This window comes from Corvus kubaryi, unplaced genomic scaffold (genome assembly GCF_017639235.1).
Source record: "Corvus kubaryi isolate FWS band 111438036 unplaced genomic scaffold, C.kubaryi_AGA036_p1.0 78, whole genome shotgun sequence".
Lineage (NCBI taxonomy): Eukaryota > Metazoa > Chordata > Aves > Passeriformes > Corvidae > Corvus > Corvus kubaryi.
The window spans coordinates 2417168-2441226 of record NW_024582065.1 but is presented as its reverse complement, the minus strand read 5'-3'; the positions used below and the strand labels follow the sequence as shown (position 1 = coordinate 2441226).

The window sequence follows — 24059 nt, the reverse complement described above, 5'->3', positions numbered from 1 at the left end:
GAGGTCCCCTCCTCAACCTTCTCTTCTCCAGCCTAAACAAACCAAGTGACCTCAGGTGCTCCTCACAAGTCCTGCCTTGGTGCCTTTTTCACCTCCCCTGGACGCACCCTCAGAGTCTGATGTCCTTCTCCTGCTGAGGTGCCCAAAACTGCTCCCAGCGCTCGAGGTGGGGCTGCACCAGTGCAGGGCAGAGCAGAACCATCTCCTCCCTCCCTCCCTCCCTCACCTGCCTGGGGACGCCGTGCTTGGGGCACCGCAGGGCACACCAAAGGTCACCTGTGGGCACAGAGCTCTGCAGGTCGCTCCCTGTCGGGAGGCAGGAGAGGTTCCCGTGCACAGCAGGAAGGCAGAGCTCGGGGAGACTCCCTGAGCCCGAGTGTAGCTGCACTGAGTATAAAATGAAAGAGAATTTGCATATCTGCCCATTTCACAGAGAGCCGGCGGCGGGGCGGGGGCCTGGGGCGGGGGATCGCGGTGTCTGTTCACCTTCTGACATCGGAAAGCTCGGCTGCAGCGCACGGACCTCGGCGGAGAAATCCCTGAGCAAGAACATGAAGCTCCTTCCCCTGCTCACAGCTGCGTCCTGCCTCACGCCCCCGGGGCCCTCTTTCTTCGTAGAGCAAGTGATGAAGTTTTTTTTCCAGATCACATGAGCCAGGATGAAGGGGGAAAATCCTGCCAGGAGCAGAGATGGGCTGCAACTTGAACCCAATCGAGGGGAGACCCAGAGCAGTGCCTCTAGAGCTATATAAGAATGTGCCAGGCACAGGAGCAAACACTTTCTCAGGTGAAGGACTCGCATGAATCAGCCATGAATGTGAATGAAGACACAGTTCCCAGGAGGCTTGGGGCCACTAACAAAGTCTGTTTATATTTCATCATCGCCACGCTGGGTGTGTTGCTTGTCTTTGCCTTGGCCACCATCATGGTCCTGGTCGTCCAGAGGACGGTAAGAGATTGATTCATTGACTTTCTATTTTCCTTTCTTTTTTCTTTTCTTTTCTTTTTCCTCTCCTCTCCTCTCCTCTCCTCTCCTCTCCTTTCTTTTTTCCTATTTCCTTTCCTTTTTCCTTTCCTTTTCCGTCCTGAAGAACAGTTCCTACCTCTGTTATAAATGCACACACATAAATTTGGGCAAAAGATGAAACACATGGTAAAGAACTTAAGAAAAAGAGGACCTTTCTCCACAGACAGCATTTATTCTTTGCACACAATTCCTACTCTGTAAATGGAAAGAGAAAGCTCCTGATCCAAGGTGCCAAGCAGCCTCTGTCCTGCCTAGTTCGATGTGTGTCTCCTGCTGCTTTTTTGAGAGCAGCCACAGTTTGAGATGGTTTGGACTGCTCTGCTCCTCTAAAATAGTAATGGGCTCCAGCAGGAGACATGCCACAGCTCTGTGTGACACCCTGTGGTGCTGCTGCTGCTGTGGTGAGGCAGAGCTGTCCTGAAGCGCCCAGAGCAGTGCTGGGGGCCAAGGAACTCCCTCCTGTCCCCTGTCCCCTCAGTCCTGCCTTGGGTGTGATTTTTAATGCACAACCAGAGCTGTAGAAAGGATATGAGCGACACAAAGTCACACAAAAACAACTTTTCCCTCTGCTTACAAGCATTTTTAAGTTCTTAAAATAAAAGATTGCTCTCGGATGGAGCTGGGGTTGATGGGGAACCAGTGACAGCCAGAGCAGAGATACAGATGGCTGTGAGGATAAAAAGTGAATTTCTGACCTTGTAAGGGCATTGCCATTAACTTTACCAAGGTACAATGCCAGAGTAGAAGTCCCATAGGCTGTGGAATCTTATTGCAAAAACCAAAGTGCCGAGGTACCTTAATTCATAGAGGGAAAGCTCCAGCACGGGGCTGCTGGGGGAACTGCTATGGAAAACAAAACATGATCCTTTGACTCAATATTTTCTCCTGCTAAATTTACCCTGTGCAATTTGTGTGCCCACGTACAAACATTAGCCAGAAATTAAACCAGGAAGGCTTGACTGATCCTCCTTCAAGAGAGGAATCATTTACCTGTAATCAGTGTTCTCCCAGAAGAGAAGCACTTCGAGGACACTTGCCATGAGACATGGGGTTTATAAGTGAGAAATAGTGGGATATCAAGGGAGATCTTTAAAAGAACAGTCTGGGTAATTACAGACTTGCCACAGCTTTGCTGTATAATGAGGCTTTCATTTGTAGTTATCATGGAAGTGAGCATTAAATCACCTCTCCATCAGGATAAAGCAGTTATAGGAGTTGCCAGAGGAACAAGATTACTGAAAGAGGCAAGGTTTTGACTTAAAAGAGTAACGACACCATTGCAGCTGCTTTGAAAATGAACTTGGCTGAAGGAGGGAGTAAGAAGCTGAGGGGTGTTAGGAACAAATAAAACCAAGCAGCAATTTTATGCTCTGAGGAGAATTTGGCAGTAAAAACATAGATCATGGTTTGCTCTCAGGGAGTTCAGAAGCAGAACAGTCATCCCCCATCTGTGACTGGTCCTGAATTCCCAGAGCAGAAAAGAAGTGTTGGTTCTGTGGGACAGGTTCTGTGGGGAGCTCCAGGCCTGCTCCCAAAACACCTCAGCTCTTGGCTGCACTGTCCGAGCAAGGCTGGGCACAGAACCTTTTGGGAATCACGGCTGTGGCTGGGCTGAGCATCTCCAGCCTTGACTGCAGCAGCTGCCAGGACCTGAGGGGCTGGGGAATCCTTGGAGCCCTGTGGACCCAGAGTTGCTGTAGGGATCAGAGCCTCACCAGCTGACTTCATTATTTTCTTTATACCTGTGACAAAAGGAGCAACATTTTGTGTGATCATCCCCTTGGGACAATCAGGTTTCCCTTCCAGATGTTATCAGCTGGATTGTGTGAGTGGTCCCTGAGTTCAGGGATCACTCCACACCCTCCTTCTGCTGAGCTGAGAGAGAAGCTTTTATTTCCCTCTGCCCAAGGGGTGTTTGAGGGTCACAGGGACAATGCAGGGGTTGGACCCTTGGGTGCCACAGCATTCAGAGGAGGCTCATGGTGGCAGGATCGCACTGTCCCTGCCCCCATCACAGGCACAGGATGCTTGTCTGCCTTTTGACCAATTCATAATTGCCTAATTTAAGATGAAGGAAGACAGACTGGAAAAGAAAAATCAAAATCTGCAGAAACCAGGCGCTTGCAACACCCACAACCTGGGTGCTCCAAAGGAGGGAAACACGACATGAAAGGCTAAATGAAAAAGGCAACTATGATTCAAAGCTGCTTCTCTGAATCCTACAGCACCTCTAATAGACATTATCACACCTCCCCACTTTCCAGCACCCCAAGAAATTTCCTTTACGCCTTGTTTTCAAGAAGGGTAGCACAGCACATCAGTGCCACATCTGGCAAGGGTCATTTTTGGAGCTAAACTCTGGTTTTTTGGAACTATTTGCAGTGCTGAAGTCAGTTCATTTCTTCAGCTCTCATCTGCAGAACCACCTGGCTTCAGGCCATTGCCAGTCTTTTACAAGTGACTTTGTTTTCCTCTGGAATGAGAATAGTCCCTGTAAGGTTGTCTGGAGCCATCATTTTTCTTCTTAACACTAAGTGTGTTAAACCCTCTGCCCTTCTGCCTGCTGCATCCTCTGCTGCTGGATACATGTACAAATACACATCTCTACAGATATTTAGGTGTATAGAGAGAGAGAGCCGTGAAACCAGTGACAAGGAATGGGACAGGAAGGGCTGGAAAATGTCATTTTAAGGCACACAGACCTTCACAAGTCTGGTGCTGTACAGGAAAGTTCATCAGACACCTGAGCCTCCCGTTAACAAATTCTGTGTGAATGTCCAGAATCCCTGATCTGGGTTAGTCCATCACTGCTCTGGATTTTGTAGCCTTCACATATTGAACCTCTAAATTGTATGGGAAAACCTTTTTATCACCAATGTGGCAAATACTAAAGGTCAGAGCAGGTTTTTCTGTTTGCTGCTCTGCTCTTCAAGGCTGTTAAAAACCTTTAGCAGTAGATTTGTGAGTCATTCCTACAGCAACCAGCACGATCCTGCATGATTTATTGGGGTTTTATGGCTCCTTAAAACTCATTGTGGCTCCGGGTGCCCCAATAGGGACCTGTTGGCCCCCTCTGGTGGCAACCTTGACAGAAAGAAAAATAAAATAAAATTTAAAAAAAAAATTAAAATACTGAAATTTCCCCTAAAAGCAGATTTCCCACTCGTTGAGCACTACAGGAAACCCACTGAGGCATTTTAGAGGAAACTGCACTGGCCCAGCTCTTGCTGTGGGTGTTCTGGGCAGTGACAGTCACCTGCTGTCTGGAGGTGCCTCTTTAATACCTTTGGTCAGCGCAGGAGAAACTGATTTTCACCCAGGGCTGTGTCTCCTGTCAGGCTCGTTATCAGATGAGCTGTGGGGGGAGTGCTCTGTTTTCTGGAGTTTTCATGTCCAGCTTCAACATTTGCCCCCACCTTCCTTCCTCCCCAGCCAGAGTCAGGTCCTAAAATAAATCCCAGGGTCATTGAGGCTGGAAAAGCCCTCCAAGGCCATCGAGACCAAGCTGTGCCTGATCCCCTCCTTGTCCCCAGCCCAGAGCCCTGAGTGCCACCTCCAGGCCTTCCTTGGGCACCTCCAGGGATGGGCACTCCAAACCTCCCTGGGCAGCCCCTGCCAAGGCCTGAGCACCCTTTCCATGGGGAAATTCCTGCTGACATCAGGATGGTTTGAGGCTGAGCAGGAGCACGGGAGAGCCTTGAGGTTCCTTTTTAAATTGAATAATTTCCTTTGAGAGGACCAAAGAGCTCTTCCCCACGGAGCTGCCACATGGATGCACTCTTGAGCCCAGGCCCGTTATGGGGACTGTGGTTTGGGGGGATTTTCTTGGACTTTCTAGAGATAGATGAAGACTTCACAGTATCCCAGCCTGGCTTGGGTTTGAAAGGACCTTAAAACTCATCCCATTCCCACTCCCTGCCATGGGCAGGGACACCTCCCACTGTCCCAGGCTGCTCCAAGCCCTGTCCAGCCTGGCCTGGGACACTGCCAGGGATCCAGGGGCAGCCACAGCTGCTCTGGGCACCCTGTGCCAGGGCCTGCCCACCGTCACAGTGGTCAGAGGTGTCTGGTTCAATGAATATTCACTGTTGTGACACAGGAATTTAGAATGACCCTTTATTCTGTCTCAGCTTGAGAAGATTTCTTGTAAAACAATTAAGGGAAAGAAGAAATAAATCACTTTTGCTGGCACCTGATTATCATTCTCTCTAATAAAGCAAACTCAAATTATTCTGCTTGCTGAGTAAAGACTGAGCTCCTTCATCATGAGCCCCCAGATCACTCCAGACAGGGTGAAATTCGTCGTCTTGAATTCTCTCTGAGCTGGCACTGTGGAATTTCATCTGTTTGGGCTCCTCATGTGTGCCTCCTTGCATTCCAAGTGACAGCATTATATGCGATATTCTTGCTGCTGGAAAAGAAAGAAATAACACCAGTAATATTTCAAAGGAAGTTCTAAAGGTTTGTTTCAGTACCTACTCAATTGTCACTAAAATAAATTGCATTGGTATGTGCTGGTTTGACTCACTGGGAGCCCTCCCAGGTGAGAACACAATGCCTTTAGTCCATTTTAATTTTGTTTTTATGCCCTGAGTGCAGAGCAGGCTCTGGGTCATCAGCAAGGCTCCCTGGCTGCCTGATTTCATGGAGTGTAATCTCACTGGGGGCAGAGCATCCTTTTACTGTCACCTAAAATATCTTGAATTCTCCACAGAGAGCAGGAATGTTTCGATATCACATCGAACAGCAACGCTTCCCCGTGCCCTGAGTGTGTGAGAGGGGCAGCCCAGGGCACGGGGCAATGCAGGGGCTGAGAGGTCCTGGCAGAGATCCCTGGCAGTGTTTTCAGCCCAAACCCTTCTCAGATTTACATCTGCTGAGATCCATGAGAGTTCCCAAGGGAGGATGTCAAGTCAGGGACAAAAAGCTGGGAAATATCTATTTTTAAAAATGACATCTCTGGGTTCCTGTTCTGCTGCTGCCCAGCACCTTCCTGCCCAGCTCAGGAATGTCACCTGGAGAAATATTGGCTCAACAGGTGACTCTGCCTGCCTTGCACAGCTGTGGGGAGAGAAAAGGAACAACTTACAGATCTCCAAATTCCCCGAGAATCAGAGAATCATTTAAATTGGGAAAGAACCCAGAGATCCATGAGTCCAACCATTAATCTGTCACTGCCCAGTCCAGCTGGGAGCAGCTCTGCCACCTCTGCAGGACACAGCACCTGGCATCAGACCAGAGGGGAACAACTCTTTGCTGGGAGCAGATGCAGCTCCACACTTCACTGTTGTTCAAAACAAGGCCACATGAAGCCAAAATCGAATTGAAAACCTTCCGAAACATTTAAGATTAGAATATGAATTATGACAAACAGACCCAACACAGCTTCCCTCACTGCCCAACCACCTTCCTTCTCCCCACACCACCCATCTATCCACGTCACACACAGAAATGAGGGGTTTATGCTGTAACACCACTATGGACGAAGCTGTTCCCCAGCACAGGAGTGCCTCATTTCTCCCAGGAGATATCAGATGTTAAAGCTGGTAGAGCTTCCCAAATTTCTCCTTCCTGGACATCCCACTGGGTCACTGAACAGGCTCCCCAGGGAAGTGCTCAGGGCACTGAGTCTGACAGGGCTCAAGGAGCAGCTGGAAGAGGTTTTTAGTCCTGTGGTTTAATTTTAGGTAAGTGAGGAGCAGGGAGAAGGACTTAATGCTCCTCATGGATCCCTTCCAGTGTGCTAAGCTGGGCCTGGCCTGATTAGCCTGCACAATTAGCCTGGGTAATTTGTACCCAGGTAAAAGGAGCTGGTTCAGCCCAGCCTGAGCCAAACCCACTCCCTGACACTGAAACCCCTGTGGGGTCACCCAGTGTGAGAGTGAACGGATGGGACACACAGTGAGGAACTCCCAGTGCTTTCCTCAGCTGTTGGGAGAACATTTTGCTCCTTGAGGGCATTGCTGGACATTTATGAGCTGCCAGTGCCTCAGGGTTGTGTGTTTGGGTGACAGGAAGGTGTCATCAGAGGAATCCGGCTGCACTTCACTCCCAGAGCTGGTTTTCTGGGAATTTCTCATGTCATGCTGATTGAGGACAATTTCCTGTGCCATTTCCACCCTTGGTTTTACATCTCAGCAAGAAGTAGGAGGAGAGGTGAGGCAGGACATCACTGTCCTGCTCAGACCTCAGCTCTACAACTTCAATGCTCTTTCCTGGGCACTTGGTTCTCCCGGTTGTCCGGTCCCGCTCTGTCCTACTTTCGCCAAGCTTTGCAAGCCACAGACTGGGAGTTTTAGGACTTGTCCTTCTGAAACAGCCCCAACAGAACCCACACAAATTCTTACTGCACTGAGAGAATCTGGCTGTGTCAGAAATGTTCTGAAAAGGGAAACATTTCAGATCCACTTTTAAAGCAGGGTTGCATGTGGAATGGATATTCCCCGTTCCCAGAATAATCCCTCTCTTCTCTCTGTTCTCTTTCAGCCAGATGATCCTGCTGTGGAGGGCATCAAAAAACCCATCAGGACAGGTAAGACCCCTAAACAATCCATGCAATTTGTCACATCTGTAATGCAAATGTTGCCCAGGGTCACAAATAAGCCAATTGTGCACATCTTAACATTTCCCATAAAGACTCCTCTTGGTGAAGAGCCAAAGCAGTGGGGGAAAAAAAATGAAAATAAGCAAAAAGCTTTCAAATTATTCAGGAGCCCATGCACAGCTGAGGAAATAACAAATATTTCTGAATGTGCCCTGGGGTGCCTGTTCAGAAGAGCTTTTTGCCAGGAGATGGGAACATCACTCTGATTTTAAGGTCTTATTTTAAGTGCCGGCTCTTGCAAATGCGTGGAAAGTCCTCGTCTTCACGAGGCAGGGGTGAAAATGGGCTCCACGTATTCCAAAACAACTCCTGGTTTGTGGGGAAAAGGGAGAAGGGAATGGATGGGTCGAGAAGGGACAAGGGGAGAACAGCAGCAAAAGGCACAGAGCAAGGAATTGAAACAGGCAGAGTGCGAGCACAGGGAGCCTAAAACAGGAAAATCTAACAGAGACAATTTACCAAGATTCGGCTTTTCCTCAGCACAAATCAGGAGCGCTGTTTATGTCACTGGCAGTGCCTCACATGGCTCTCGGCACCAATATTTGATTCCTTGCAAATGCAAGTTCATACCCAGGCCCACAGGGCAGGAGGTGCCATTGCCTCCCACCACAGACGGGGAAATGAAGCCGTGTTCATCTGGAAGCGGGGCAGAATGGGAGTGGAGGAAACTGGGATTGTTCAGCTGGAGCAGACTGAGGGCAGAGCTCCCCGGGGGCTGCAGCTCCTCCCGAGGGGCAGCTCCGATCTCTGCTCCTGGGCCAGGGACAGCACCCAGGGAGCGGCTGGAGCTGGGCCAGGGCAGGCCCAGGCTGAGAGCAGGGAAAGGTTCTTCCCCCAGAGGGTGCTGGGCACTGCCCAGGCTCCCCAGGGAATGGGCACGGCCCCGAGGCTGCCAGAGCTCCAGGAGCGTTTGGACAGCGCTGCCAGGGATGCCCAGGGTGGGGCTGTTGGGGGGTCTGTGCAGGGCTGGGGCTGCACTGGATGATCCTGGTGGTCCCTTCCTGCTTGGGATATTCTGTGATTCCAGAATTCTGAGTAACAGGAGCCCAAGGTCTGGACAGTCCCAATCCCCAAATCATCTTTTCTGCAGCTGCCTTTTTGCAGCGTTTGGGCACCATTTACTCCATTTTGGGTAACTTTTGAATCTGTGACTCTCCCATACCTGGCTTGTTCCACAGCCCACAGTTCCCAAAGCAATCCCTGCGTGTCTCTGTGTCCTTCCTGAGAGCTTCACATCTTGCCTGAACACCATTTTTTATGTTTTAAAATTCCTGTAACCTGGAGGAATTTTCTTTTGCCCTTAGGCTCCCCCTAGGGCACCCTAAACACACACACTGCTTCCTTTCTATCAACCTAAGCATGCCTTTACATCTTCTTAAGCCTTTCTCAAGTCTTTCTGTGCTTTATTTCATATCTGAGGAGGCTCAGAAATGTGCAGGATCTGAAGGTGTGGAGCCTTCTGATCCACAGAGGAGGAGCCACAGAGGTTGTATCTGTAGGTCAGCGCTTTTCAAAGCAAAGCACAAGGGGTAGGGGCATTCCCAGGGCAGGGAGAGAGATGTCACTAGTCCAAAAGTCCATTTATATTTATATTATTTATATTATTTATATTATTTATATTATTTATATTATATTATTTATATTGTTTATATTGTTTATATTTTATATATTTATATGTATATTATTTCTATTATTTCTATTGTTTATATTTATAATTTTTGCATATTGACATGTATATTTCTATTTTTATATATTTATATGTATATTTATATTTACATTTACATGTATATTTGCAGTTATATTTATATTTGTATGAAAGAAAATCATAGATATATACACACATATATACCACATATAACTATATATAAATCTTACATTTTTCATTATATATATATGTATATATGATTTTATTTCAGTTCAAGCAACCTGTGCCAATTGTTTTTTCCCCTCACCTGCAGCTGGCAGGTGCCAGGAAGGAGCAATGTGCTCTCTCCAGGAATGGCCAGGATGCTGTTTCATCAGCCAGAACTTTTTTGTCTTTGGGTCCATATCAACCCCAGGCATCCTCTTGCTCTGAATTTCTGAATTCTGCTGCTAAATCTGAGATGATGTCGTTAGTGAAGGACAAAAGGGGGGCTGATGGTGAGATGCCACATCAGGAAGAGCTGCTGAAAGCTGCTTTTAGTGGATTTAAATACTGTCCCAGCCCACCCCTCAGCACCCATCAGTCTCTGTCGGAGGGTAACAGAGCATTCAAATATGCTCAGGGTCCTTTATTTTCCTCTTAAAATGCGTAGAGCAGTGCTAATTAATTAATTAATTTATATATCCAGTGGGTAGATTACTGAGGGCCCTTCCCAGGGAGCTCTGTCAGCTGCTGCCTGCTGGCAACCAAGCAGGGACTTGTGGCAAGTGCTGCAAGGTGCCACCCGGAGACAGGAGCAGGAGAAACATTCGGGAAGGGGACTCTGGTGGGGCTGGCATTGGTGTGGATTTAGATTTGGATCCATTCTGCCTCCCAGGCAGCCCAGATGGAAATTGGGCTTTTGTACCCATGAACCAGGGCTCCAGCATTGTCAAAACGGGCAAGGGAGCAAAAAACCAGCATTGCCCAGCTGGCAGCTGAGCCTGGCTCCAGCCCTGTGCCAGTGCCAACATCGCAGAGATGCCCCATGGGGACACAGCCCCATCCCTGGAAGTGTCCAAGGCCAGGCTGGATGGGGCTGGGATAGTGCAAGGTGTCCCTGCCCATGGATGAGCTTTAAGGTCCCTCCCAGTCAAAACCATTCCATGATCCTGTGACACAACAAATCTGTGCTGGGCCCAGCTGAGGTCACTCGGGCAGAGACTTCGCTGAGATGCCCATGGGCAGCAGCCCAGACCCAGCCACAACACTGAATTAATGGTGTCTTATGAAAGCAGGAAAGTGCAGTGATGTAATTGAAATCTCCAATGAGATTATGTTCTACTGTTAGCTAAACACCAGCGGGCACTAAAGCAGATTTCTGGGAGGTTTCCAGCCCTGACTCAGCTGTCAGACCCCAATGGATGGGCTGCAGGAATCCACAGGCTCAGGCTGAGAGTGATGCAATGTCAGCTCGTTAAATGTTTGCGTGAAAAATGGGATGAGTCTCCTCAAACCCTCCGGGCCACTGTCAGTGCAGTACCTGAGCAACAGGGGAAGGAATTCAATCCATCACGAGCTAAATGTTTGTGAAATGTTCTTTCCATGGAAGTGTTTCTCTGCAGAAACTCATCCCCATTTCACAAATTACAAATCAAGTGTTCGTGTGATTCTGAGGGGTATTGCTATGTTCATTTTTTAGAGGGAAAATGAACTCACAGACAAATTGATGACTGCAGACTCTGGAAAGGTGCAGCCCTCATCATCTCCTTGCTGGCCTCTCCGAGCCTCATTTCCCTGGGAACTGTGCAATCCTGGGCTTTTCTTGTTATTTGAACTGCAAAGATTCGTTATCAAAATCTCTTCTCATTTACAAAAGGAAAAAAACCTTATACAAATGAACACACACACACATTATTTATTGGTGTTTTTCTCTGGCACTGGACAGACCAGGAAAAGAAATCCAGCGTCCCACTCTCAGTTCCAATGGGAAATACATTCCCAAAAAAAATCTGATTCTGAGAAATTAATATAATACAGGTGACAGTCACAAACTTGCTACTGTAGAGGAAATCAGGCTGGAGCCAATGAGCCAAGAAGCCTTTTCAGATTTGCAGCAATATCTCAGAGGGCAGTTCAGCCTTCTGCAACTAAATCTGATCTCTTCCAGCAAGGAATTATCCCAACATTATGAGGAGAGGCTGAGGGAGCTGGGAAAGGGGCTCAGCCTGGAGCAAAGGAGGCTCAGGGGGGACCTTGTGGCTCTGCACAAGTCCCTGACAGGAGGGGGCAGCCGGGGGGGTCGGGCTCTGCTCCCAGGGAACAGGGACAGGAGGAGAGGGAACGGCCTCAGGCAGGGCCAGGGCAGGCTCAGGGTGGACAGCAGCAGGAATTTCTGCATGGAAAGGGTGATTAAACATTGGAAGGGGCTGCCTGGGGAGGTTTGGAGTGCCCATCCCTGGAAGTGCCCAAGGAAGGCCAAGGTGGCACTCAGTGCTCTGGGCTGGGGACAAGGTGGGGACCGGGCACAGCTTGGATTTGACGGCCTTGGAGGGCTTTTCCAACCTCAGTGATGCTGTGATGACGTTGCAGGCTGTCAGACCCCGATCTCACGGCAATGGGTTCCCCAGAAATGGATATTTCACTCTTAGACCATAAAGGTTTTGCCGTCTCAGCCTCAGCCCGGGGCGCTGTCTCTGTGCATAAATGCGACCCTGCCCGAGGTCTATCTGCCCTGGGGGGCCAGGGCAGAGGAGTTGTGTTTCTCAGTTTGAAAAATTTGGGCAAGCCTGGGCTTGCAAGTGCTAGAAAGTGTGCGGAGGCCTCCTCCAGGCCAGCATCCGGGGGAAATGCACCATGCACATCCACTGAGTCACAGCAGGGGCTGGAGGCTTAGGTCATTGTGGATGAGGTGATGGGTATTGCTCAGAATGCTGAATGTTGGATCTGCCCTCTCTCCAGTACTTAAAACACGATCTAGAAATAAATATATATAAAAATATGTGTATTTTTTAATATATTAAAAATTATATACACACATTTGTATATATAAATATACATAAATAGATATAATATACAATAACAATAACAATATAAATATAAATACATATAAAGAAATAGAAATAGAACTAATTTAAATATAAATATAGATACAGATATAGATATAAATATGTGTCAATATACATATACATATACAGAAATAGAAATAGAACTAATTTAAATATAGATATAGATATAGATATAGATATAAATGTAAATATAAATATACCTATAAAGAAATAGAAATAGAAATAGAAATAATATAAAGATATAGATCTAGATCTAGATCTAGATGTAAATATAAATATAAATATACCTATAAAGAAATAGAAATAGAAATGGAAATAGAAATAGAAATAATATAAAGATATAGATATAGATATAAATATAAATATAAATATGTACACACATACACACACACACATATATATATGAGTAGCTGATGCCATTATGTGCCCTATGCTACACTGACAAGCAAGCCGAGATTTGAAGAGTTTTGACCTAAAACTCCGCAGGTTTCGCAGTACTCAGGTGTGCAGTGAGGAATTCAGAAGAGGTTCTTCCTAAATTTGGTGGGGAAAAAATGGATATTGCTTTAATTTATGGCTTTGGGAGGAGGTGAAGTTGGCAGCTGAGTTCAGTTGCCTTCAGACCAGAGTGGCAGTCCTGGGCTCTTGAGCACTGAAGGCTCTCAGTGTGTGTGTGACAGGCACAGCCACCAGCAGAGCCCAGAGCTCTGCCCCTGAGCCCAGCTCTGTCACGGAGCTCAGGAGGGGATGTCACCCAGCTGCCACTTGTCACAGCATCACAAGGCTGGGCCAGTCCTTTGGCTGCTGTTTGCAGGGCACTGAACTGGCAGGAGAGAGTTAAAATTAGCTACAGGCACTTCAGGGAGTGGCTGCTGAGAAATAAAATCAGGTAAATTCTGCTAACTCTGGCTTGCTGACAGAGAGGTGTGACATCACCTTGCCTAATTCCATGAGCACTTAAATCCAGGGAGGCTACAGAGGAATCAAAAGCTCCCCAGTTTATTGCCTGCTTTTACTTCTTTATTTCATAAAATAATTCAGGGTTTTTCCCTGCTGCTGTGCCTGCCCACACTCTGCCCCCAGCCAGGGGTGATGCCATCCCCACGGCAGTGAAATGTCACCAAGGGATGGCTGGGACCAGGACAAGCCTCAGGAGACCCACTTGAGGGGCTTTCCATGTCTGGGTAGCACCACCTTCCATGCTGACAAAGCCACTTTCAGCTCGTGGTTTCAGTGCCCTTTGTTGGTGCTTCTGTCAGACCCACCTCAGAGCTGGGGAAACTGAGGCAGCTGGCACAGAGAACTTTCCCCGGCACAGTCACATCCTCCTGGACCTGTCTGGCAGCCGCCCTTGTGTCCTCATGTCCCTGAGCCCTTGGCTTCCTCCTGGCTGGACAAGGTGCTGTTGTGTTTTGATGCTCTGAGAGAAACTCAGTGGTTTGTTTTGCACCTCAGGGGGAAATCCTGGGGGCTCAGTGAAGTTGCAGCTTCTCTGAGGTCCATTTCACAGCCTTATTTCCCAGTCCCATTTCCCAGCCCCTTTGGCTTAGTGGGGAAAAGCTCCATGAAGCTCCTGGAAAAAGTCAGGCTGTTTTCCTCGGGGCTGCACCCTCTGGATGCCCATCCTACAGTAAAAGGGGTCAAAAAGACAAAAATAAGTTATCCTGATATCTTCCCACTGAGACCCCTCCCTCATCAGCAGCTTTCCTTGAAGCAGAAGATCTGCAGTGCCTGTGCCTCACAACATGCACTGAAACCCTCCTTGGTCCTTAGCCCCAAGTGTAGCTTTGTCTTTCGTCCTGCTCGCAGTGTTTTTAAGCTCATCTAATCCCACTGATTGCAGAGGGATTACCTCTGATTTACACCGTGACTCGTGCAAAGCCAATTAGGTGATGCAAGCACATCCATCGATCAGTCCTGAAGCTCTGGTAATTTCAGCCTCTCTTGGCTTGAGCCGAAACGTTCCAGATAGAAGAATTAACTTGAGAAATAAAAGTGGAAAACAGTTACCAGCTGCCTCAGCAGAGAGAGAACCAGAGCTGTCTCTGTAAAACAATTTTTTTTCCGTAATTTGCCTTCTGAGTAATGCAGCTGATGTCACCAAGTAAATGGTTTAAACGCAGGCACATCAAACTTGCTGACACCTATAAATGTTAAGTACAGCTCTGGAAATGCAAAGTGCAGGCTGGTCAGCGAGGGGAGACCTTTAGAGATGCCATGAACACCCTGAGCCGCGCAGGCCTGGCCAGGTTGGGGCAGCTCTGGGCTGGTTCTGGGCAGGCTCAGCGCTTGGCTGGCTTGGCAGGGCTTGCAGGGCTGCGGCCTCCAAAGGCTGCTTGTGCAGCAGGGGATTTTCAGCCTTTGGAGAGTAAACCCCTTCAAAGCCACAGAATTTCTGTAGATAACCTCTTCTTTCCTGCAGGACACTCGGAGTGTGAGCAGGCTCAGGGTGCTGATTGTGTTACCAGACACTCGTTATCACCATAACAGCTTTAGCTGAAATAAGCCTGAAGGGTTTTTGCCCATTCTGTGCCGTATCTCCGCATCTCTGCAGTGCCTGTGCCCTCACTAGAGCACTGTATTGACATGACTAACACCAGGAAAGCAGGCTTTGGTTTTTCTTCGGGGATTTCCAGAATGGTGAAGGGACTTCGGTACATGACTTACTCATTCTTGGAGAGCAGTGAGCTCCTGCTCTCTCCAAAAGCCTTTAAACTACTGAAATCAGAGAAATATTACAATTTTTTTCAAGATATCCACAGCCTCTGTCTCCAACAGAGAGTGCAAAGGGTGCAATACACACCACAGCAACCCCCTCCAGCCAGGGGAATTTGGGTGGGGGACCAGCTTCTCCCTGATTTATCCATCCTCCTTATTAAGACCCCCTTAGAAATCAGGCCATGTAGATACAGCAATAGTCTGGAGATTTGAATCTCTTATCAGTTTCAGGAATCTTAGGAAACTTAAGATCCTTATCCCACTCTGCATTTAGAGTTCTTGTTAGAATCATGGAATCACAGGATATGATGAGTTGGATGGGACCCACCAGGATCATCCAGTGCAGCCCCTGGCCCTGCACAGACCCCCCAACAGCCCCACCCTGGGCATCCCTGGCAGCGCTGTCCAAACGCTCCTGGAGCTCTGGCAGCCTCGGGGCCGTGCCCATTCCCTGGGGAGCCTGGGCAGTGCCCAGCACCCTCTGGGGGAAGAACCTTTCCCTGCTCTCAGCCTGAGCCTGCCCTGGCCCAGCTCCAGCCGCTCCCTGGGTGCTGTCCCTGGCCCAGGAGCAGAGATCGGAGCTGCCCCTCAGGAGGAGCTGCAGCCCCCGGGGAGCTCTGCCCTCAGTCTGCTCCAGCTGAACAATCCCAGTGCCCTCAGCTGCTCCTCATGGGCCCCTCCAGACCCTTCCCCATCCCCGTGTCCCTCCTCTGGACACTCCCTCACAGCTTTAGGTCTTTCTTATATTGTGACTCTCAAAACTGCCCCCAGGACTCAAGGTGAGGCCACTCCAGCCCAGAGCAGAGTGGGACATGTGAGGATCATGACACACAACATCCGAGGTCAAGTTTTAGTAGGATTTAGTTTTATGCATTAGTTGGTCCTTCAGAGACCCCTGTAGGGTCGGGGATTCTGATATCAGTTTTATAAACTGAGGCACAGGAAGAGTTTTGTGTACCCTGGGAGAGGGAGTATAATTTGATAAAGTTTTACTGAAACCCCTTCCTGCTTTATTCTTGGTGTTCAGCTGTGCAAGGAAACACAGAAAAATTCCCAATTTGCCATCTGAGCTCCTGTGCACTTCCACAGCCACAGCAGGGCCAGGAGAGGTAAAGGTGAGCAAATGCAAGGAGAAATAACCCTTCACCTGTCAGTTGCAGCACTGGGATATGCACTGCTTTCCTGAATCCCTATCTTGTCTGTGTGTCCGTTCCCTGTGGGCTCAGGGGGCAGCACCGACTCTGGGCTATGCAGAATAAAGGAGGAATAGTCACAGAATCAGGGAATGAATCCCGGACTGGTTTGGGTTGGAAGGGGCCTTAAAGACCATCTTGTTCCAACCCTCAGCCATGGGCAGGAACACGTTCCACTATGCCAGGTTGCTCCAAGCCCCGTCCAGCCTGGCCTTGGACACTGCCAGGGATGGATAGTCAGTGCCATTAGCTGAACATCCAGTATGGTGAGAGGAGGAAAAACTTACACAGAGGGGATGGAAGGCAGGAAAGTGGATGAAAAGGAGGTGAAATGCAAGGGGGAGAAGTGGGGAGCAGGGTCTGGGATGCAGGAACTGGATCAGAGGCGTGCGGTGCAGGGATGCAGGGGATTGGACACCGGGATGCGGTGCCGGGATGCGGTGCCGGGATGCGGTGCAGGGATGCAGGGGATGGATGGATCGTGGCTCCTCGGTGCGGTGCGGCCGCCTGCAGTGCCGGGCACGGCCGTGGGATGGAGCCGTCCCCGCGGCCGTGGGATGGAGCAATTCCTGTGGCCGTGGAATGGAGCAGTCCCCGAGGCAGTGAGAGGGAACAGTCTCCGCATCCCGTGAGATGGAGCCGTCCCAGCGTCGCGTGGGATGCAGCAGTTCCCGCATCCCGTGGGAGGGAACAGATCTCTCGTCCCGTAGGATGGAGCCGTCCCCGAGACTGTGGGAGGGAACAATCCCCGCGTCACATGGGATGCAGCAGTTCCCGAGGGATGCAGCGGTTCCCGAGGGATGCAGCAGTTCCCGTGGGATGGAGCCGTCCCCGCGCGGCTGTGCCGGGGCAGCCCCAGCACTTCCCCGACTCAGCGCTTTGGATTTGGGGCATTCCCGGGACCTCGGCTCCCCTGGGATGTGCGGGGGGAGCGGGGCAGGAGCGGGGCAGGCTCGGCCCCTCCAGCAGAAGCTTTGGGGTCCCTGGTGCCCAGAGCAGCTGTGGCTGCCCCTGGATCCCTGGCAGTGCCCAAGGCCAGGCTGGACAGGGCTTGGAGCAGCCTGGGACAGTGGGAGGTGTCCCTGCCCATGGCACTGGATGAGCTTTAAGGTCCCTTCCAGCCCAAACCACTCTGGGATCATATGAACAACCTAAAGTCCCAGCGAAATCCACATTTAAACTGTGAGGGAAGAGAGCAACATTCCAAAAGCACCCAAAGAGCCATTTTCAGAAGTAAGTTCCATTTAAATGTTTAAAAGCTTTCTGTAATTGCACCACAAAAATAACTTGGTTAAGTTAATCTTACCTGCACATAATTTCTGTTTCATAGAATCAGAGAGTCCCAGAATGGTTTAGGTTGGAAGGGGCCTTAAAGCCCATCCAGTGCCACCCCTGCCATGGGCAGGGACACCTTCCACTGTCCCAGGCTGCTCCAAACCCCATCCAACCTGGCCTTGGACACTTCCAGGGATGCAGGAGCCTCCCCACCCTCACTGTAATTCCTCCTTTTATCTATTCCAAACGCACCCTCTTTTAAACTAAAACCATCACCCCTGTTTTTAAGAAGCAGGGTAAGGAATTTAAGTTTGCTTGGCTGAGAGCTGCAATCTGCTAGAGCTTTAGGTTGTTATAGATTTACCGGTTGAGTGACACTGCTCTGAATTCCCTGGGCAGATCAGATATTCTCAGCCAAGGAGTAAGAACCAGCTGCTACATGCTGGAAGTGGGGTACCAAGTGCTGACTGCATTTTACAGTACCAAAAAAAAAAAAAGAAAAAAAAATGCTCAGGAGCAATGAGTTAATCTGTTAATCTGAGTTCATCTGTTGCTCTCTTCAGGGAACACCTTTGAGGACTATTTGAGGATCCTACAGCGTGTCCCAGACAAAGGAGCTGCTGCCTACATGAGAGGTCAGTGGGGAGTCCAGGGTGGGGGAAAGAGCTGGGAAAAGGAGATTTCAGAGCTGTTTGAAGAGCTGCTCGTGTTGTTCACACCAGGTTAAGTGGCAAATAGGTTTTCTGGCTGAATGGGCATTTCCTAGGAAAAAAATTCCTTTGCTCTCCTGGAATGCAGTTGGCAAACCCCTATCTGATCCTAGAGACTTCTTTTTAACTTGACAAAAATAAAAGGAAATAAAAGATTTACCTTCTGCACACCACAGAGGAATGTACATCTCCACAAACTGTACAATCCCCATGAACATGGAAAAACATTAATGTACATCTCCATGAATTCCCTTCAAATGCCAAGTGGGGAAGTAATGGAGGTGAACATTCACGTGTTTCTGTCCTGGGTTTCCTGAGGACTGGGTAAATCCTTGGAAGTTTTAGTGCCCCACTTCCACGTGTGAGCTCCCAGCTGTCTGACCAGTAGTTTTCCTGGAGTTTCCTGCAGGAAACCACTGAGCAGGTCTCTCCTTTTACCAGGGAGCACTGCTGGAAGTCTCCTAGGGCTGAACTGCAGTCAGTGGAGCTAACACCCCTTTGCTTTGCTTCCCAGTGTCCAGCGCCGTGAACAGCTCCAAGCTGAGCCTGGTGGAGAAGGGGGTCTGTGAGGCCATCCAGTGCAAGAGCCAGGAGCTGGTGATCATGAACGAAGGCCTCTACTTGATCTTTTGCCACTTGAACTTTCACTTTCCCAACTGCTCCAAGAGCCCCATCGACCTCAAGATCGAGATCCTGGTGAACGACAGGGTCGACAGGCAGACGTTATCCACGCTGTGCGCCTCAGACACGTGCCAAGACAAGACTTTTAAGACCTTGCTCCAGCTGCACCTGACGCACCTGAACGTGGAGGACCGAGTATCAGTAACACTGAACCACCCCGAATTCCTGAATGACGTTTCCCTTCCCAATGAAAACGTTCTCGGTGTCTTGAGATACAGCGATGGAATGTGAGCAGCTCCCTGATTTCCCGCTGCTGCCCAGGCTCTTCCTCTGAACACCAGTAGCCTGCTTTCACTAGGCACCACCTTGGTTTAAATTTCCCACCTTACCTCATCCCTAGGGTGAACAAGGAACTTTGTGAGTGTCCCAGAAAAAAACACTGCAAGAGCCACAGCTGCCAGGTTCCCTGGCTTGGCTCCGGGTGGGATTGTTGGAGTATCCAGCACAAAACTCACAGACCCACCAAGGGCTCCTCGAAACAAACACAGATTAAAACACAGCCAGATCATGGGAAGAATCTACAATATGGAGACTTTTAGGGTCACAAACTGCTGGCGCAGCACCTGCGCTCAGGACAGGGGGAAATCTGTTTAACTCTGTTTTACAGAGTAGTGTTTTAACCTGGTCTTTCCAAAAAAACAACAGTCAAAGCTTGCAGTCAAGGCTTTTCTTTACCACAGGCACACAACGACAACTCTGGAGTAGTAATGATGAAATTATTGACTCTCGGGCTGGTAGCTGAAACTCTGGGGCAGGACATAGGAGATACGGGATTTACAGGATATTTCTGTGCTGCATTCTGCTATGGACTTTATGCCATTTCCTTCAAGTGTCTTCCTTGTCACTATTTATCCATCTTTTCTATTTAAATATAAAGCTCTTTGGGACAGAGACTTTGTCTAAGCAGAGTGCTCAGCCTCTGTTCTCCCCTGGGCTTCCCAGACCTTTTCATATTAAATATTAAAACAGCAACGGAGTTGCGAATCTGGCAAATTGAAAAGTTCATTAGGGTGCATTTTCCTCGAGTGCTGCCCTGCCAGTTTGGTGGTCCCTGTGTGACACAGACCACACTGGCTGAGAATCCTCCTCCAGCACCAGCACTTTTTGGAAAGCCAGGACTCCAGACTTCCCCAAAGTCCAGACTTTCCCAAAGATGGTTTCAGACTGGCCCTCAGCTGAGAGCTGAGATGTTTGGGCAGGCCAGAGGATGGGTGGTATTTGAGCTTCTTTGATTCCTGGAATGTTTAGAGAATGCAGGATAAAAGAGCAATCTCAGCCCCTCTTTTTCCATGAACTGCCATAACCCAGGAATTTATTTGCAATTTCATTCTTACAGTGTGGGGCGGGAAGGGATCGAGATGTTCCCAAAGCTGGTGCCAGTTCAGTCCTTCCCCTTTTCCCTTCATCTCTGGGATCCCAGCAAGGCCTTTTCTCACCATTATTGGAGTTTTTCCCCTTGCACAACTGACATTTTTCTATGACTGGAGCTTGGCAAACTCTCCACAGCAAACATATAGTCATAGATTGAGTTTCTGGCTGCAGAAGTCCAGTGGTTTATCACCCAAGCTCAGTGGATGCTGGTGACTGATGTAGCTCCTTTTGTGTGTTCACACTCCAAATATTCCTCAGAGCAGTAATTTGTTTCTTGTTTTACATGACCAGAAACTGATGGTGCATATCAATGAGGTTTTGTCTCGTCGACCAGGTGACTTCAAAATACACCAGACACTTTCCAAAGGTCAGGAGGAACTGATATGATTCACTGCTAGAGATACCTACTTTCTATTTGGATAAACATCGATGCAAACAAAAATTCCTTCTGCTGTTAATGACTCAGCAAAAAAGAAAAGAAAAGAAAACTAAATCTAAAAGAAAAACCCAAAACACATGGATTTAGTTGTCTTTTCTTCCTTTTTCCCTTAGCGAAGAGAAATTTATTTTTATAAGAGTCAGCTGGCCCTGCCTATGACTTTGTCACGTCCTCTGGGATCTCCTCACCCCTCTGGGCCCTATAAATCTCTCATGTCTCTGAACAGGGATTTTAACTCATATTTGCCTCCACTTTGACACGCACAACCAGCTTCCAGAGAAGTTAAAGCAAGCCTGGCAGTGAGGGATCACAGCTCCTGAATATAGCAGCAGTCAGTGAGTGAGAAGATGCATCTCCTCACACATCCCACCACTCCTCCTCTCGCTCGAGGCTTTGAACTGAAAGAGAAAGGGCATTCTTTAAAACATAAAGCAGCTCTCCCTGCACAGGCTGATTTTATTCTATTATTTTGCCAGATGGAGAAAACCCTGACAAAGCAGTGCTAAGCTGCTCAGCCCCAGGCTTTTTAATACCTCTGGGTATAGAAATCTGGCCTCTACCCCATTGCCTCTGAGGAATAAGAATAAATTATAGCCAGAAAGAGAGCCCATTAATAGGGGCCAATTTCTCCACCAGTTACAAAAATGTTAAATGGCTTTTGCTGAAGCAAGGTCCCGAGCCAGGCAGACTCCAAGTCACTTCATTCTTTCATCCCTTTTCCTTCTTTATTTTTTTTTCCCTAAGTTTTTTTGAAGCAGGTCATTTCAACAACAAACTTGCACTTAAAAAAATATCCAGGCTGGTCCTTCCCATGAGGATGTGTCATTCCAGCAGCATCAGGAGCAATTCCCTGTGGGGAACAGCCCTGTTTGCAGCAGGAGAGTCCTGGCTCTGCCCAGGAGCATCTCCTGGGGCACCACACCTTGCTCTGGTTCCCCGTCACAGGGCTCAGCCCAGGAGAGGAGAGGGATCCTAAAAGCACTGAAGTCATGGAAAAATTGTGAAAATTCCTCCCCTGGTCCTCAGATGTGGCAAATGTGGGGTTTTCTGTGCCCGTGTGTGATTGCCAACTCCACCAGACCCAGGGAGCAGCAACAATCCCATAGCTCTGTTCTGTAGAGGGGTTTGGACCCTTCCCAGACACTGAGAAAGCTGTGCTCTTAATCTGCTATCTGCTTGGCCATGGGGCATCCATAGGATTTATCCATAATCTTGGTTGATAGGAAAAAAAATGCCTAGTATTGGCTTAATTCAGTCTGTTGTTAATTGCTGTGGAAATTTGTAACAGGGACTTCAATAGCAGTCAAGCTGATGTAACACATTCCCATCCCAGCTCACCCAGGGGCAGCAACCCAAAATCTGATCAGGTTTAATATCAGAGATCACAGAGCTGGATCTGAGCTGTGCTGGAGCTGTGAAGGCTTTGAAACCACGAGTACAATCAGATTTCACAAGACTCAGTGACACCTCCCATGAAATTGGCCCAAACCCAAACTCCTCAAAGCTCAGCTCTGAAAATTAGGCCACGGCTTATCTGACACAGATTCATTATTCACGGAGGGACTTTCACATTCACTTCTGGGTTTGTTTCATTTTTTGCTCAGCACAAGGGAAAAACATCACAGACATTTAGAAAGAAATCCCTTCCTGTGCTGAGGGCCAGCCAGGGGCTGTTGGCAACCTAAAAATGCACAGAGGTCCCTATTTAAAGATCCCACTTGGATCAATAGGGCACTGACCTGTGCAGCAACTGCCTGACTCTGCACTGCTCTGATCCATCCAGATTCCTCAGGAGAGCAAGCAGCAGTCTGCAAAATCCTTGGCTAATTGCTCAGGTTCTCAAATTAACATTATGATTATTATGATGATTATTATTCTTTATGTTACTAGATAAAAAAATTCAAAGCAGCTCCACTGTTTCCAGCACCCTATCCTGAAGATGACGTAAGAAAGGGACTACTCAACACAAATAATCAACCTAAAAAGCAAAATAAATAAGAAACTTTTATTTTTGGGACCTTCAAACAGGTCTCTAAAGAAGATACAACTTGTGTTTGGTGCGAACAGCAAGAGAAAACCTCAGAGCAAAGGCAGCTTCTGGAGGGAGAATGACTGAAATAAATGCAGATTCTGATGAGCAACACTTGAGGCAGCAGGAGCTGCACATAGTGACCTCAAAACCTCGTCCACCCTCCGCTTTTAATGGTTTTAATTGGCTCAGTTTCAAGGAACGTGAGGATATGGGGTCTTGGAAAAATGTTTTGGAAGAGCACATTCTGCAGTCAGACCTGGAACCCCCTGCCCCCATCCCCCACACTTTAAATTCCCAGTTTTTCTTTTCACTGCTGACCCCAGGAGCTTGAAGATTTGGGATGGAGGAGGGTGGCGTCCCAAGAAGGACAGCATGGCACTGTCTGAAATTCAGGCTCAAGGAGAAATTCAGGTGCTTCCAAGGAGAGGGAGGATTGTGAAACCCCAGAGCTGGACATTTCCATGGGGCAGAGCCTTCTCCATGCTCAGCATTCCCTGGGATTGCAGCAGCCTCGCTGCTCTGTTGCAATCAGGGATGCTGCACACCAAGAGTGAAGCCATCCGTTTTTCCTGAGTTGCCATATCCCGCAGTCCTGACATTCCATTTCCCTTCATGTCAACAGCTTCTAAATTTAGGCTCTCTAATTCCTTCTTAGAGGCAATGTGAAACAGGAAGCTCCAGGTGAGTCAGAGCACCCAAAATAGCTGCCCAGAAAAGCCAGGCTCAGCTGCTCAGTGAGTCTTTACTCAGTCCAGCCACCTCAGGCTCAAAAGCCACACTCAGTTCCAGAAAAAGAAAAGATCATTTAATGTGTGGATTGATAATTTATGGCCACTTTCCAGGGATGATTTATGAACTGAGGCCTCCAAGCAGGACGCATCTGTGAGGTAAAACACGATGACAGCTGAGCAAGTTGGTAGATTTATGGACACGAATAAGATTTTACAGTTTAGGTCATCTTTATTCCACTTATTCCTTGGACTCTTCCAGACCTGACAGAAGGAGAGCCATGTTTTGAAATTAAGCTCCAATTCAGTACTGGAAGTCACTTTTGAAGCTACTTTTCTCATATAAAACTGTGTAGTAAATATTTGACAATTTTTTTATTCCTTCAAGTTTGTGTATTTTTAATTTCCTTGGGTTTTTATCATTCTACTTCTTCCTCTCTTTGCTTCTATTTTTATGTCTCTATTTTTGTATGGAAGTGGATGGAAAAGGAAATCAAACAGAAGGTAAAGGAGAAAAATGAAAGAAAGCAGAGTGTGAAGAATTGGGGAAAAATACCCAATACTGTTGGAACAGTTAAATGAGCTCCGA

The 24059-nt window shown here is 48.3% G+C and overlaps 1 protein-coding gene across 1 annotated transcript; it reads left to right on the top strand.

Annotated features, from left to right (window-relative positions):
• The first annotated feature begins 469 nt into the window (after positions 1–469).
• TNFSF8 (TNF superfamily member 8) lies at positions 470–23848 on the top strand. Its single transcript, XM_042052686.1, has 4 exons — positions 470–949; positions 7514–7559; positions 18073–18144; positions 18734–23848. The coding sequence occupies exons 1-4, from the start codon at positions 755–757 to the stop codon at positions 19129–19131; spliced, it is 711 nt and encodes a 236-aa protein (XP_041908620.1). The 5' UTR covers positions 470–754; the 3' UTR covers positions 19132–23848.
• Positions 23849–24059: the final 211 nt, after the last annotated feature.